The sequence below is a fragment of the Drosophila serrata genome, unplaced genomic scaffold (assembly GCF_035046125.1).
Source record: "Drosophila serrata isolate PLE 108 unplaced genomic scaffold, ASM3504612v1 contig_293, whole genome shotgun sequence".
Classification (NCBI taxonomy): domain Eukaryota; kingdom Metazoa; phylum Arthropoda; class Insecta; order Diptera; family Drosophilidae; genus Drosophila; species Drosophila serrata.
The window spans coordinates 1,770,483-1,786,605 of record NW_028257191.1 but is presented as its reverse complement, the minus strand read 5'-3'; the positions used below and the strand labels follow the sequence as shown (position 1 = coordinate 1,786,605).

The window sequence follows — 16,123 nt, the reverse complement described above, 5'->3', positions numbered from 1 at the left end:
GTTTCAAGTACTGGGTATCACACAGTCGAGCAGGCTAAATTGTTGCTTTCTAGCTTGTTTTCGGTGTGCTCTCTTGTATCTGTATGCAATCCACAAAAAACTATCCAGCATCTGTACTTGATTTTATTTGGATTCCGTTTCGTTTTATTTCATTTATGTATTTTTCATTTTGGTGTTATCTTTAGTTTTTTATTATTATATTATTATTTTTTTTTATTTTGTAGACAAAAACTGGTTTTCCGCACCCGGATGAAATGTGCGAGAGAGTCCGAGTCCAAGTCAAAGAGCCGAAAAAATAAAAAAAATAAAATCAAACGAGCGCCATCCAAACATCTGGCGTGGAATCTCGATTGGAAGCCCCGGGGCTTTAATTAAGATTTGAATTCGGTTGAGAATTGAATTTGCTTTTTTTGCTTGGCTTTCAGGATGTTGTGAAGAGCCACAGACAGTCGAATCTGAATGGATGGATGACCGCATGAATGAACGGCATTTACAAATAGTTTTGATTATAAGCCCTAACGTCAACAAATTGCCGTAGAAATAAGGTAAAATAAGAAAAATAAAACTCACACAAAACACAATAGAAGAAGCTAGTCCGCATGTGTATTTGGTTGGATTGATTTTTGGGATCGAACACCATTTACGTATTTGGGACATCATAACTTGGTAATTGAATTTTTCTCAATTCATTTACCATTTTGTACAATTATTAAGTCTATTTCTAACATTAAAGAAATTCACTTACAAATTTAAGTTTCCTTAAAAAACCAGTGTGGCCAAAGAAATTGAAGAAAAGGGTCATATTTACTTATACTTCACTTTACTTTACAATTATTAAGTCTAGTTCTAACATAAATGAAATTCCCTTACAAATTGATAAAAATTTCCTTCAGGAACCAGTGTGGCCAAAGAAACTTAAGAAAAGGGTCATATTTACTTAAATTGCTTGCATTGTTTGTAAACAAACTTTGTAAAGAGTAAAAAATTCAAACGCCTACTGGTATCATATTGATATTTTACGCCCCAATAGAAGTTAAGGCGGAGTCGAAGTCGCAAAAGTCATCAACAATAACATATTAATTAAGTAATTAAAATGTATCTAAAGATGACTTTTATTGCATAAAATGAGCCTCGGCACTAAGGCTTAAAATAGCTCTTCTCTTTTTTTTTCATTCTGTTCTGTGCAAAATAAATACAATTGATTTAGTTCGCTTACAAAATCTTACACTTTTTGTTCACCAAACATTTCTCTCTAATATTAGTGATAGGAAATACCTGAATGTAATGTTTACAAAAAAAGATTATTAAATACAATCAAAGCTTTCACAAAACTCACATCTTCACTAATTAGCTATTTCGTTATCAAAAGTTGTTAAAAAAAATTCTTAAATAAAATATTGGTTCAAACTAGATTTGTGTAATCTGCTTTTGGTCTAAAACTAATTTAAAAACAAGAAAGGAAGCTAACTTCGGCACGCCGAAGTTTATATACCCTTGCAGATAGAACTTCTATGAATAGGAATCCATACAATATAAATTATATATATTTGTGTTAAAAAACAATGAAGTAATACCTGCTTTCATTTCATTCACCTATACATATTATATTTGCAGTTTTACATTCACAGATTTGCAGTTTTCCTCTACATCAAACGATCCTTTGTATGGCACCTATATGATATAGGCGTCCGATTTTCATGATAAAATAAATAATATAAAATGGCTATACCTTAAATTTGATAAAAATCTGTTGAAAACCGAAAAAGTTATAATTTTTAATTATATTAATTTCTCGTTCGTTCCTATGGGAGCTATATGATATAGTAGTCCGATTTTCATAAAATTTTTTGCAAAATTGTAGAGTATAGTTAAATGGCTATATGTCAAATTTGATTCAATTCTATGGAAAACTGAAAAAGTACAAATTTTTTTTGTAAAAATTTTCCGATCATTCCTATGGCAGCTATATGATATAGTCGTCCGATCCGGCCCGTTCCGACATATATACGAGTGAGAGTATATAGAAGGCTAACTACAAAGTTTCATTCAGATAGCTTCAAAACTGAGAGACTAGTTTGCGTAGAAACGGACAGACGGACAGAAGGACAGACGGACAGACGGACAGACGGACATGGCTAGATCGACTCGGCTGTTGATCCTGATCAAGAATATATATACTTTATATAGTCGGAGGTGCCTCCTTCACTGCGTTGCAAACTTCTGACAGAAATTATAATACCCTGCAAGGGTATAACAAAGCAAACGTGACTATTTAATATTGGTTTGAACTAGATTTATTGTTTGCTGATTTATTTGTATTGCTTTAATGTAGTAAACCAATAAAAACTCCTCATAACAAGGTAATATGACAGTGACGATAGCATTTGTTAACTTCTAAAATGTTTTATATTAAATATAAATCATTTATAATATATATTTGGTAAATTTACATTATTGGGACATTCATTAGCTGATTTTTAATTTAATGAATTTAATTTTATATGATAGTACACTCTTTGTGCCCATCGTTACTACGAAGACGACCGTTCTAAAACTGTTCCATCTAAAAATATGTAAATGTTAATCAGTTAAAAAATCTTCAAAGCTACAAAAATATTTCACCCCAAAACACATTGAAGAAATTAAAACAAAAATAAAAATGAAACTGTTACATAATACTATCTCCACTTTAATCATCAAATAACCCATAGTGCATTAAAATTTTAAGATTCTCAAACTTCATACTATATCCTTGCCTTAGTTATTGGAAACAAGTTTCATTTCTATTATTGAATTACTTTCTTTTTAATACTATAAATATTTAATTTCCTATTAAGTTTTCCCAAAAATATATATATGTAATTCGTATATCCCCATTTAGAAAACATTAAAAACTTCCCTTATGCGGGGAATTCCTGCAAAAAAGACATCCATTGATTGTACTGAGACGACAGGCAATATAATGGAAATGGGGAAGTACAATATCGATCGCCTGAGAATAAATAACAATAAAAATAAATGCAAACAACGTGACAAAAGATACATTTACCGCTTATCAGGTCATTTACATAGTTGAACATCGTTGAGTTTCTTTTTGGTTTATTTTCTTTTGTTTCGCAATTTTCGTTGTTTTAGTTTTAGTCGAGTAATTACTTAAATGATAACTGCTTTGCGGTGTATCGATTGACAATTGATGAACTACACTACCGTTCGCGGTAGGGTAAGTAGTTTTATGTTTGCATTTGTTATTGTTGTTGTTATTGTTTTTGGATCGGCGGGGGATTTATTCGTTCAATCAAATTGCCTGCCTGCCGGATAATTGCGATCAACTGTCGCTGCTTTTGCTGCTGTTGCTGCCTGCTGACTGATCGCCGATTGTTTCGTCAGTAAATTGTTTATATCTTCCCTTCCCCCCCCCCCTTTCCTTTTTCCCCCCTAAAAAAACCCACCCAATTTCAACTGCAATTTCCAGAACCAACCCCTCAGGTCCCCGTACCCCAAACTAAGTCTATGCTTAAATGCACTTGAAAAAAAAAATTAGTTAAAAATTAAGTGGAATATATAATGCGTATCAGTTATAATCGAGAGTATTATGTTAAACTTTTTCCAAGTTCCATTATTTCTATTAAAATGTAAAAAATTATAAATTATCTCTAAATAAATAAAATATATAAACATATATATAAATAAATATAAATAATATGTAATTAAAATACAAAAAATCCTAAAGGTACTGTTATATAAAATGTAAAATATTAAAATATAAATAAGACTAAAATATGTCTTGCAAATAGTTATGTTTCCTTAAATTTTACAACTGGAATGTATGAAAACTTTCCAAAAGGAACCTTTAGGATCTTTTTTCGATATATGTTTGCATATTTTTAAGCCGGTTTGAATCAACATTTCATTAAAAATAGTACAAAAACAGAAACACAATCTATCGATTACGGTCAAATGAAAAATGAAATAAATAAATAAATAACAGAAATTATTCTAACTAAATGTTAAATGTATAAACACTAACATGTTTCTGATTTTACGAATTTGGGATTATATTTAAATAAATAAATATTTAAAATATTATATTATAATATGAAGAAATAAGAAATAATTACATCTCAACGAGTTAATTTTACATTTTTATTTTATTAATATATTCAATTTATATTTCTATTTTTACACTTTCCTATTTAACATTTAAGATCAAAAGGTAAAGAGAAATAGATTCCGATTATAAGCAAATTGAAAAAATTACTTTATAATCGTAAATAATATTAATATGCCAATTAATTTTCTAATATGTTCCGAAATAAAAGTCAGGATAATATAAAAATTCTTAATTTTAGAATCGTAAATAAATTGCATAATTTTTTATCGCCCCAAAGACTTCAATATGATTTATTGGTTCCATATACCCTTTAGAAAAATAGAAACAAGCCATATCTGCAAAGTTTCATTCAAAATTGAAGAGAGAGACTAGATTGAATCGGCTGTTGATGCTGATCAAGAATGTATGCATATTCTTCATATGCTCAGAAGTGACTCCTTTCGTGCTTAGAAAACGTTTGACTTAAAGGTACATATAAGGTATAGGAAAAGGTATAAAATAAAATGTGTTTCTTATCATCATTTTTTTTTCAGTGTGACTAAACCTTCAACTTGAACTAGGTACACACTGAGAGAGAGAGACTCGTTGCTTTGGGTTTTTGCACGCGATTGAAACGAAATTAGCAGCTGCAAATTGCAACATGAATTATTACGCCGACGGCCCTTGGCCTTGGATCCCTGGCTGGCTTTGCACCAGCGTCACCTAAATAATAACCAATTACACAGATGCAATGGCTTTTAATTGTGTTAAGGGAAAATCGCAGATTGCTGAATTGCCGAGCATATTGACAGCTGGCAGCAGAATCAGAAGAATATACAATTAAAATGTTGGGGTGTACATACAGCACAATCTTATCGCACAAGATGTGCATACTAATTGCATACGAGTATTTCGTCTGACGAAACGATTACGTTATTCTGAACAGCAATAAAAAACCGAAATTATCTACAGAAATAAAAAAACGTGCAATCTCAGTATCAGATACACAGATACAGAGATATATAGACACGTAATTTCGCTAGCATCTCCATAAAGGTACCTTTCAATACATGATGAATGAATCATTATGGTGAAGACCTATTCTGCTTAGAGGTACGGGGTAAAAAATACCCGGGAATTTCCCTGGATGTGATGGAAAGACGGGAATTTTGGTGGCTGATAACACAAAGCAGCTGATGGATATCAATCAATGGGAAATTTACCAAGAACCAGAGAAGGGGAACAACTCAACCTCACCTCGTTACAAAAGGTAAATTACTCAGAAATTGAAATATAATCACCATAGTTAGGACTTTTAATATTTGAACAGAATTGAATCTTATTTGGTGATAAAATTCCATTCGATTTAAGTTCAAAAAACAATACTTGAATGACAAAGACAATCGAAGATACTCTTACTTCAACAAGTTCTTTGACTTCACCTGGCCATGAGTGAATCATATATGTATATGTACATATTCAGTTGCGATTGCTTTGTATCTGATCAGTCAAGAATTGGGCGTCATTTAAGAGGCAAGATAATGTGTTATCAATCGATCGGACCTGGAATCGTGTCCGCACATAAGTGCCACCAATGACGTTAAGCTAAAACTCAAAATCAGAAGACACGGGCCCCTTCCCGTTTCTCACAACTTTTCCACTCGAGAGATAGAATCGTTGGGGATTTTTTGGGAATCTTATGGCGACGGTGCAGATGCTCTGCTCTTGTTTTGGGAATTCATATAGAATGGTTGCAATCTAAGTTCTGGAATATAGTTACCATTCAAAAGGTTCTTCCTGGTATCACTCCTAGATTACCCTGAACTGGTGTCACTTGAGCAACTATATTCTTAGCACTTCCTCATTATTTCAAGTTCCACTTTTCTTTATTCGTCACGTGATCACTGGGTACATCACGATCTCGGTACATACCCGCAGCAATAAAGGGTATTCCCAGATAGAGGTGCGTAGATTGCAATTGCGTCAGGTGCTTATGCCCACGCGATCAAGGGGTATTGACTACTGCCCTTGTACCACCCCCGATCTCTCTCCACTCCGGCGGCTCCTCCGATCATCACCAGGTCCGATTCCGTTTCTCGATCCCCATTCCTTTAGCATTATCAGTTGTCACGTAGTCCGCTAAAATTATCTCTATCATACAATTCACACAAACTTGATCTTGATGTGAAGTACCACAAGTGAAAACCAGAAACCTCCAAGAGCCAAAGGGAATGGGCCGATGGAACGGACATGGTCAAGACCTCGAGTGGAGCCTGTATTTACACAGAACTATGCGAATCTAATCAATGGGGGGGGGGAACTTTTGCCGAAATCTCTATATTTTTTTAATTAATGTTTTTAGCTGCGTAGAATCTTGAAAAACGAAACCCGAATTAGAATGGTCGATAGATACGAGTAACTAAAAAAGATACGATACTTAATATATAATATTTAAAATGAACAAAAACGCATTTAGGTTTATAAAACCTTAAGGATTTGTTCTTTAATATAAATATAGTTAAAATAATTATGTGAATGAATAAGAACATCTTCAGAAACCCCTCATTTATCCCTCTGCGAATCGATTCTTATCACGTCGATTGCATTTCCAGTGTTTCTCAGGCATTTTTTATTTATATTTTTTATTATTGGTTTGTGCAATTTTTCAACTGTTTTAATCATTCCGACGTCGACGCTTTCCTGATTTCGATTTTGGTCTTTTGAAGAGTCGAGACAAAAGCCAACGACACGCGTCATTTGCCTTGATTAGTATGTACGGTCGATTCCCAACCACAGATACAGATACGGATACAGATACACGGGGAGAAATAGTAGATACAAATGTATACCTCATCGATTAAGTTGAATAATTTGTAATACAAATTTAAGACAAGCCAGTTTAGAAATCTTCTTGGCACTTGTTCAATTATTTTCTTCTGGAACTTAAAATGATTACTTTGGTTTAAATTCTTTTACGATCATAATAATCGTTACAAATATATTATACGAGTTCAATAAGCTTTCCTAAGCAATTAAACCTACTTTTCTGAACCGATTTTGATCAGTGTAAAGATACGTCCCATCAACAGATACGGATACGTGTGTGCTCGACGCATTTATGTAATGTTTTAGTTTGGCGTTTCAAATGTTTTCATTCTAACTTTTTATTTTCGGGTGGACTGGCATTTTTTGGCCTTGCCCCTGACCTTGGTGTGAACCCAACAATAGTAAAAACGATCATAATACGTGGCCGTTGAAAAGTTAGCGCCACTGTCTGCCACTGACAGTATTTATTGGATCACCTTATTATCGCCCGCCCCCAAACACAACACCAGACATCGCACACTTCCTACCCACGAGCATTACAACTTTGGATTTGGAGTACCTCATCGATTGCCGATCGAAAGTTTCTCAATAAAATTACACAAAATTGTCAGTAATTTCATTCACATGATAGGCACACATTATCTACTAGAATTTCCCATTGATAGCAGTCTCTTTTATTTCCGGGATGATGTAAATGGGAGCTTCCCAAAGAGAACTGTAAAATTTTCCCGAAAGATATATGTAAAATTAAACCCAATTATCCAATATGAAAAACCTTAGTTCTGTTTGATTTTCCATTTCCAACTTATCTACTTGCTTAACTAATCTTGACAGTAGCACTATGCCAATTTATTGCCCATCGTTAGTAGTAATAAAACGTGTAAGACTTCAACACTATTTCTGGGTAAATGCTTGTTGTTAGGTTGAGAAGCGTCCATATTTATTGATACTGATACACACGCAGGAAAAATTCATAAAAATTAGTTATATATTTTAGTTTTCTACTAACAAAAGAAGCATTTCTGCTTTAAAAATCAAATCCTATTTCATAGCAGAGCTCGAAAGGGGGTTTCCTGTTTCATTAAAGTTAAGACAAGAATCGAAAAACTGCTAAATGTTCCTTTCTTTTATTTTTTATAGCTTTAATTGTGAAACATACTTCCAGTTCTGAGACCGCTTTCCTTTGACTACCATCTCTTTCTTTTTCCTTCTTCCAGGCATTGCCTGCAACGCACAAGCAAAGCATTAAGAATAAAATAAGTATCTTTTATAAGCGAAATATTGCTTCTTAGAGAAAACTTTCCATTTCCAAAAGAATATTTTGATATGTATGTATGTAGAATACATATATGCCTAGCAACACAGCAACAATATTTTATTTTAGGGCCGTAATACCCATATCCGCTTCTGTATGTTAGTAGCCATAAATTCAATTCAGTTCCCCCATGATATGATCTATCTTAAATATTGTCAAAATAGGTTTCAAATCATTTTATGGTCTGCGATAGAGCAATGAACATAGCCATTTGATAATACGCAGTAGAACACTATAGAATTGAGGCAGGGAAGGGTTACTTTACGATGTTTACCCCAACCAACATATGAGTCGCGTTGCCTCCCGGTTGACCCAATAGCAGGGAAAAGGCCTTCGAAGAAGTCTTACTCATTCGGCTAAAAACTCTGGCAATCGACATCGGTGTTCTTGGCTATAAATGACGATATTATCTGGAAACGCGTGAGTCTAGACTTATCCTTATCGCTGGCATTATGGGGAAACCATCCATTTCCATCCACGGCGAAAACAACAAACAATTCAAACGAATTGCGACGAAGCTTAATTATTTTACAATGCTCGCCTCGACTAAAGATGATCACATTTTGTTGATCTCGTATCTGATAACTCAATTCTCGGAGGGCAACCGACCGTAAAATTTGTTCGGCAACCCGAAAACAAAGGCGAGCAATAAAAGTCAATTGTAAATTTGATAAAATAACCAAATGACAGTGTCAACAATTTGCGGATTGCTCAAGGAGCATTCTGTCACCCAGAGAGGGGTAAGGCATTAAATAATACCAAAAATAGTGAAGTGAATTATTAAACCAATAAAAAGGTTTGCCTGGCGTAACGAACTATTATCTTTTTCTTTGAGGGGATATATTACAAAAGATTACACCATTTATGTAAATTTGCAGTAAGATTACTATTAAGGCAACAAGAATGAATTTGTTTAAATGTTTCTCCAACAAAAAGACATTTATAAGTGGATTTTCAAAAACGTAATAACAGGTTTTTCTTGATATTTTCAAATAAATAAAGCGAGAAAGCGAGAGTTTAACAACAAATTTTTGTATGGTAGAACAAATGTAGTGGTAAAGATGGTAAATATATCCTTTAAAAAACGAATACTGAAATCCAACACTGTTGTCCAGCTAACACTTACTATATACTAGAATTTCATTAAAACGAAGTATACAGAAAATTAACTACTATTTAAGATTTTACATTATAAAAGGATTTAATTTTACTAAACTTGTATAGCATTGTATTATTATAATACTAATCTAATAGTGGCAACCTTGTGCCACATCTTTGTGAACCCCCTTAATTCAGTGTGAATACAATACACAGAGAAACCAAACTTGAAATCAATTGCAATACAATCGTTTTGAGTCATACGAAACACCAAGCAGGCGTCAGAAATGGGTATTATCATAATAAATGTCAACAATTATTTGGGCAAACATTTCGTAGAAGAGCAAACAAACAATTCTCTGTTTATTTTCTCACCTCTCTCTCTCTTTCTCTCTCTACTATTGGCATCCCACTCACTAATTCTTTAATGCATTCGAGTTCTCAAAATTTCCGATCCGCAATACAGACATACCTGGCTCGTCAGAGCTTTCGTCATCACAGGTGTGCACGAGTCGAGCGTACCCACAGTAGGGGCTACGCCCACTGTTCCGCCCCAAAAACATATCTCGAAATCGGGAGTTCTTCTCGCTTAATGGATGTCAAAGGGAATAGCTCTTCCTGAATGGAAAACTTTATATATGTTATATTTTTCGTAATTATTACCCCAACCGATTCTCAAAGTCGACTAAGTTCTGGCTGACTGAGCCGCAGTTTCTTATTTAGTTGCTCCAGAAACGCCTCGGATCGAGATCTCTATATAAACACATGTGTTATGGCCGCCCCTTAAATACGTTAGTTTTGGATTTTTAAAGAGAGCAAAAACGTGAACTTGAGCGGTTAATTCCTAAACTTCAACTAAATGTGGAGTTTCTTATGTATCAGTATAGAAAATATTAAAAAATCTCCGCAATGGACTCAAATAAAGGGGAAAAGCTGTCTTGCCAACCCTTCTAAAAGATCTTTATGTGCCTTTATGTGATTATAACAAACAATTTAATTTGTTAACTCTTTTTAATATTAATTTAAAGTCAAACTGTAATTAAATATTTCTTAAAAATTCATCTTTTCGCTAAAAACAATGTTTTTTGTAAAGATACCGAAAGAAAGAGTCTGGACGAGATGCTTGCTGAAAGGTATATGACCATAAAATGGATTTGTTTTTAAGTATCTCATAGTCGAGCACATTCGACTGTAGTTTTCATAACTACAAGTATTATATATGTATAAATATCTAACAAATGCATATTATTATGCTCAGATACATGTATTGGTATTATCTTAGCCGTAAGAAAACTTTACATTTATTTAATTTAATTCTTGTAGGTTAGAATTTAAAATGGAGTTGTTGAAAGTTATTATTAATAGTTCGATCTCTATTAGTTCGACTGTAGGAGAATCAATAGATCTTTAATGACTTCGAGGGGTGGTAAACCGGACCCAATTAATTTATTTATTCCATATTGTCAATTTGCAGGAGGATCCTAATTTCTAAATAGTCGCCAAAGACAACAAATGACGTTGTCTGTTAACTAGAAGCCAAAGATGAGGTGTTAATGCCAATATTGACTCGAGTGTTTACCACGCAGCATGCATGCCACCACTGACGTCATAATGAGCGATTTAAAGTATCCAGAAAGCTCTCGACACCTACACACACACACGCAGCCTACGATTGTCGCTGAACGAACTCAATTTCAGCAGCCCCGGATATACAGACAAGGTCAGAATAATAGGACTAAGAATGCTTAATTTTCTTCCCAATCTTTATAGCCACTAGACAATATTTTGGTGTCGAATTAAAAAATTTCAACTGAATATTGATATCCGGACCCAGACTAGATGTTTTTAATATAATCCAAACAACTAAATTGGTTAATCAAAAGCCAAAAATTATTAATTAAATTAATTTTAAAACCATTACAAGGGATTTTGTTAGCCATCTAATCTAGTTATTTTTATGGACGCTACTGTCCCGTTTGAGAGTGGGCGCGTGTGGGCCCTTGAGCGCCAGAGAGAGAGAGAGACGATATGCTTTGGCGCCCTGCGGCTAAAAAGCACTCAAAGGGTAAACAACAAAACCAACGATAAATGCAAAATGATTGAATGCTCATGCGCGCGACACTCGAATAACCGTTATGTGCTGCTGCCGCAAAATGTGAGAGAGGAGATGTGATGCGAAAGGGAAAGGAGGCAATAACAACCGCCAACGGCAATGAAAATGCAATTGCAACTCGACATAAAAAAATGTTTGTAAACAATGCAGCGAACGATAACAATAAACGAAATGTTACTAGGTTAAGTTATTCCATTCACGATTCGTTGAGCAAGTCATAACCGATAGAAGCTATCGGTTATGTTGCTCAATGCTCGAATGCCATTTTGTTTGCATGGTTGTCCATTTCACAGTCGCGGTCATCTCAACAGCTAACAGATTTAAATAGTTTACAGCCTAGTTGGAGTATAAGTTGATTGCAACATAATCTAGAAATCTAATCTATAAAATATGACCCAAACATTAAGATTAAGGGAATAATTTATTGATTTATAGTGATTATGCCTTTAAAACTATTACAACTTTAGAAACAAATTTATTTATTTTATGATAAAAACCCATACATATGTATCATGTTGATCTCAAGCGTTCTGCAAAAGAAAGTCAGATGTTGGTTTATCTGTATAAAAAAATGTCCTTAAAATGACCCCTTCGAGAACTGACTATTAAAAAAACACCTTCAAATATATCATTTTTTTAATTCTAGAAGCCATCCTTGAAAATATCATTAAGAAAAATGCAAAAAGATCTACCAATTAATTATTATATTATGTGTTCAAAAAATTGATTAGGTGAAGTGTGTCAGTTTTGTTTTCTAAAAAAATTGACCAATTTTATTAGGTTTTAAAAAACAATATTTTAAAAAATAAAACCATTAGAATGCTTAACAATCTAATTAATAATAGTTAACATTTGCCGCTGTGTCATCACTTTACTTCTAAAGACATGTTAAAATTGTATAAGCCCTATACGTAATTTGTTCTTGCTCAAAATATTAAATAATGCTTTAATACTGAACGCGACTGTCCAATATATGCAATCGATTAAACTTCTCCATAAACAGCTGACAGCGCTGAACCGTTAAGCTTCGTCATCTGGCAATGGCAATGAAAAGGCAACTGCAATTTCAAGTTGCAATTGCACAAAAAAATGCAGCTGGCGTGTTTACACAAAATAAACAAATGGAATTAAGACAACAAAAGGTAGCAAAGTCAGTAAAGTCGCGAGCCAACTCAAGCAAGAAGTTCCAACTATTTAGGTTAAGCAGTGCACCGGTGTTGGTGTGCACTGCTTGCCACTTTGGCCTTAAACTCCGCACATTCAGGGTCACACAAACAAGTTAAACATAATTAATTAGTGTACGGGCAAAGCAAATAAAATTAATAATTGAAATTAAATGAATTGCTGCGAAATGCATTTTACTGCGGTCTTAAAATAGCGTGCAGCAAACTATGGGAACAACAATAAAAGATGTCAAAGCGAAATACAAATAAACTAAAATAAAACAAAAGAATCACAAAGAGGGAGATATATAGATAGATAGGCATATAGGAATGTATTAAAATAAACAGCGATTAAAAACCAATTTTACAGTGGTGCCTTATGCGAATTTCATGCATTATACAATATATCAAAAGTTAAAAAAAAGAGGCTAACTTAAAGAAGCCGAATTTTTATACCCTTTGCAGGGATTCGACTTAATATCGGTGGAGATTAAGAAAATGATGATTATAAAAAGTTTATACATAATAATCTTGCATATTTCCTGATCTTCAAAGCATATAAAAAATATTTATTCCCCGATTGTTCCTACTACAGTAGGGTAGGACTTAACTTCTTCGCTGAGTTAAATTACTAAGGGTATAAATATGTCGGTTAACTACTATTTAGCTTGAAATGTTGTTGTTTTTGGACATTAAGAAGTAGTCTTATTCTTTTCGTTTCTATATTTCGAACCGGCTTTACATAATGCATCTAGGTTAAAGTAAATGTAAATGAAAATGTCACATTGAAATAAAAGAAGCAACCATGCAAAATGAAATTATTTTCAAAGAGACCGGAAAGAAAGTGGAACTTAAACAATAATGTGCAAGCGTTAGCGTGGTGTAGGAGGTTAAAGTAAATCGGGGATAATATGAAAACAAGGCAGATAAATATCACAAAAATAGCTTACGTATGGGCCTGCGGCGCATGCGGGTCTCATTTTTCTCGCCGCCACTGTTAATCGGCTGCATCTTGCGACTGACAACAAGTTGTATTTATTCGATTCGTGTGGCAAAGCAGATACATATGTGAAAAGAAACAGAAAAGAACCAAAAGAAAAGCAAGAATTTAAGTAACAAAAAATTTAAAAAGCAAAGCAACCTATTATTACAACAATTTGATGTTTCTGGGAAAACCCGTTTGACATTATACAGGTAAAATATTTTTGTCTGTATTTAAAGTATACTTAAAAAAAAAAAAACAAATAAAATAAATATTGTTCGTCAGGGTTAATTGATTGCAGGATTTATAATACTTAATTCTATGCAGTGTAAAATTGCCTTAATCAAGAATCTAAATTGGAAACTGTAGCGGTAACACCAACTGTCCTTTCGGTAAGGCGTGCCTAATTGTTGGTGACAACACTGTTACTTCACTTGTGTACAGATAACAGCAACGTCAAAATTAATCGGCTCGGCGTCACTGCCAGTGGCAAACAAAAACTAATTTTGGCAAATACATTTCTGGTTCCCTGCTTTCGGCTTGCTTCTTGCTGCTTTGTTTTGGGCTGCTGGTTCATTCTAGTTTCTTCTTTTCGTTACCTTTCCCCTTTTTTTTCTGCACAGACGCGACAACCTCAATGTTCGAAGGCAACTGAAAGCAGCAAACGGAAATTCTCTGGCGTCGACCGGCAAACAAAATACAATCGCAGCCGCAGTAGCAACAAAAGGCACTTTTAGGCTGTTCTCATAAACGAAAACGTTTCGCTTAAATGTTTTTCTTGACACTTTAATTTAATAAGTTCCCCGTTTACAGCATTAAAATTTTGTTTGTCTTTAATCGTAAATATTCTTACCATATCGCACAACAAGAAAATATAAAATAAAATTTTTTTGAATGGAGTAACCCAATTTCTCAAAGTGTATATAAAATTAGACACAGTTATAACGAATTTAACAGTAAAAGCATAGCCTTAACCGGGAATTCAGGCTTTTTATTTTCAAGATGCACTAACACCTTAGCTGGAGCGTTAGTATTAGTAGAAATAGGTAATGAGAATTGCTCCTCACTCTTTTATCACATAAAGCCGCGTTTGAGCGACACATGTCGAAACCGAGGACTGAGCGAGACAGGGAAAACGGCGAACTTATCTTAAGACTCACTATGTAACTTGCTCTCTCCCTCCGACAATAGATAAGATAGGCGGGAGAACAGGATAGTTGTATAAGTGATGTTGATAAGGTCTTCAATATATTGGTCGGATTTCATCAATTAAATGTTTGCAAAAACAAATGTTGCGACTGCAGGCACTTAGCAACTCTGAAAGTTCGAAGGTCGCAGACGTCGAGACGACTTTGCAAAAATGCTCGAATAACCCATGACATTGACCTCAACACCTGGCAGACGGCGATAAAGCATGACTGAGCCGACAAAAATTCCAAACCGAACCTATTTATGTCAGTAAAAACTTGACCCAGTTAATAAAAAAGAGACGTAGAATTCGAGAAAGGAGACGAAAATTTCATTCAAGATTGTGGGAAAGAGATGCGGTGTAAACAAATCAAACGGCGGAATGGGACAGGGCGACACGCGTTCAACAAACTTGATTAACCGTTTATCGATTCGCACACACACGCGAGCGGACGAGCGAGCGGAATAGGGGAGGGGGGGAAACACGTGCTTTGTCTCTCCTATTGATTTTTACCCGCAGCGCGAGGGAGACAGCATGGAAATAACTGCACTTTGTCGCACGGGTCCTTCTCGCTCTTTCCAATTTCATAACGGGACGAAAGACCAGAACAGGAATTTTTGTTGTTCTTGTTTCAGCCACGTGTTTTTGTTGTTGTTAATGAGCGAATCGATTCGATATTAGTTAGTTATTATTTTAGTGACTGTTTGGTTATGTTTTGACTTGATTTGACAAAAAGGAACCATCAAAAAACATAAAAAAATACGGATAGTATTGCCGCTGAGAGATGGAGATAATGTAGAGTAGGATGGATGAAACACCGAGAAATTAAACACTCACAATACAACTAATAACGACAATTAACGATTGAAATTGGAAACGAAAAACGGGAAAAACAATAGACACACTCACACACAGCCACTCACATCTCTTCCAGACAACTTTAGTCGCGGTAACAGCGCGAACTTGAAGTTTACTCCTGGCTTCATTGACTTGCAATTTCAAACTGAGCCCGAACTGAACCAAAGCCCAGTGGACGGACAACAACAAGGCGTGGAAAGCGCGGCGTCGACATTTTCCACCCCCTAAGAAGACCCAGCAACAACACTGAAACAAGAACGCCGAAAAAAACACTGTCTGGCGCTTTCAGGGATGACATTAAACAGATGTTATGCCTATCGGCGAAACCGATTGCACCGATACGCCATTTCCTTGGGCGTTAAGAAAGTTTCGCATTTAAATTTGAAGTCTCCTTGCTTTGCATTTCTAAGCCAATGGTAAACAAAATAATTTTAATGTTTTTAAGATGAATTTATAATATTTAACAAGACATTGAACAAGTAAAACCAA

General features: G+C 34.5%; 1 protein-coding gene and 1 long non-coding RNA gene across 11 annotated transcripts in view; both read right to left on the bottom strand.

The window, feature by feature from the left end:
• Positions 1-15,912, bottom strand: part of LOC110191984 (solute carrier family 41 member 2) — a 36,280-nt gene extending 20,368 nt beyond the window's left edge. For 2 of the 10 annotated variants that reach the window (XM_086836690.1, XM_086836695.1), the window contains exon 1: positions 15,700-15,912. Coding sequence is in view for 5 of the 10 variants with exons in the window: in XM_086836699.1 (XP_086692825.1) it covers positions 13,556-13,623; positions 15,686-15,762 (145 nt within the window). In the remaining 5 variants the exon portion in view is untranslated. Of the gene's footprint in view, positions 1-13,555; positions 13,624-14,186; positions 14,287-15,685 lie in introns of those variants that run through there. The other 8 variants (XM_020963014.2, XM_086836699.1, XM_086836698.1 and 5 more) reach the window with 8 other exon arrangements.
• Positions 2,392-3,366, bottom strand: LOC147643108 (uncharacterized). The gene is made up of 2 exons (XR_015272558.1): positions 3,050-3,366; positions 2,392-2,992 (listed from the first exon to the last, which is right to left on the bottom strand). It is a non-coding gene; the product is annotated as an uncharacterized LOC147643108 (long non-coding RNA).
• Positions 15,913-16,123: the final 211 nt, after the last annotated feature.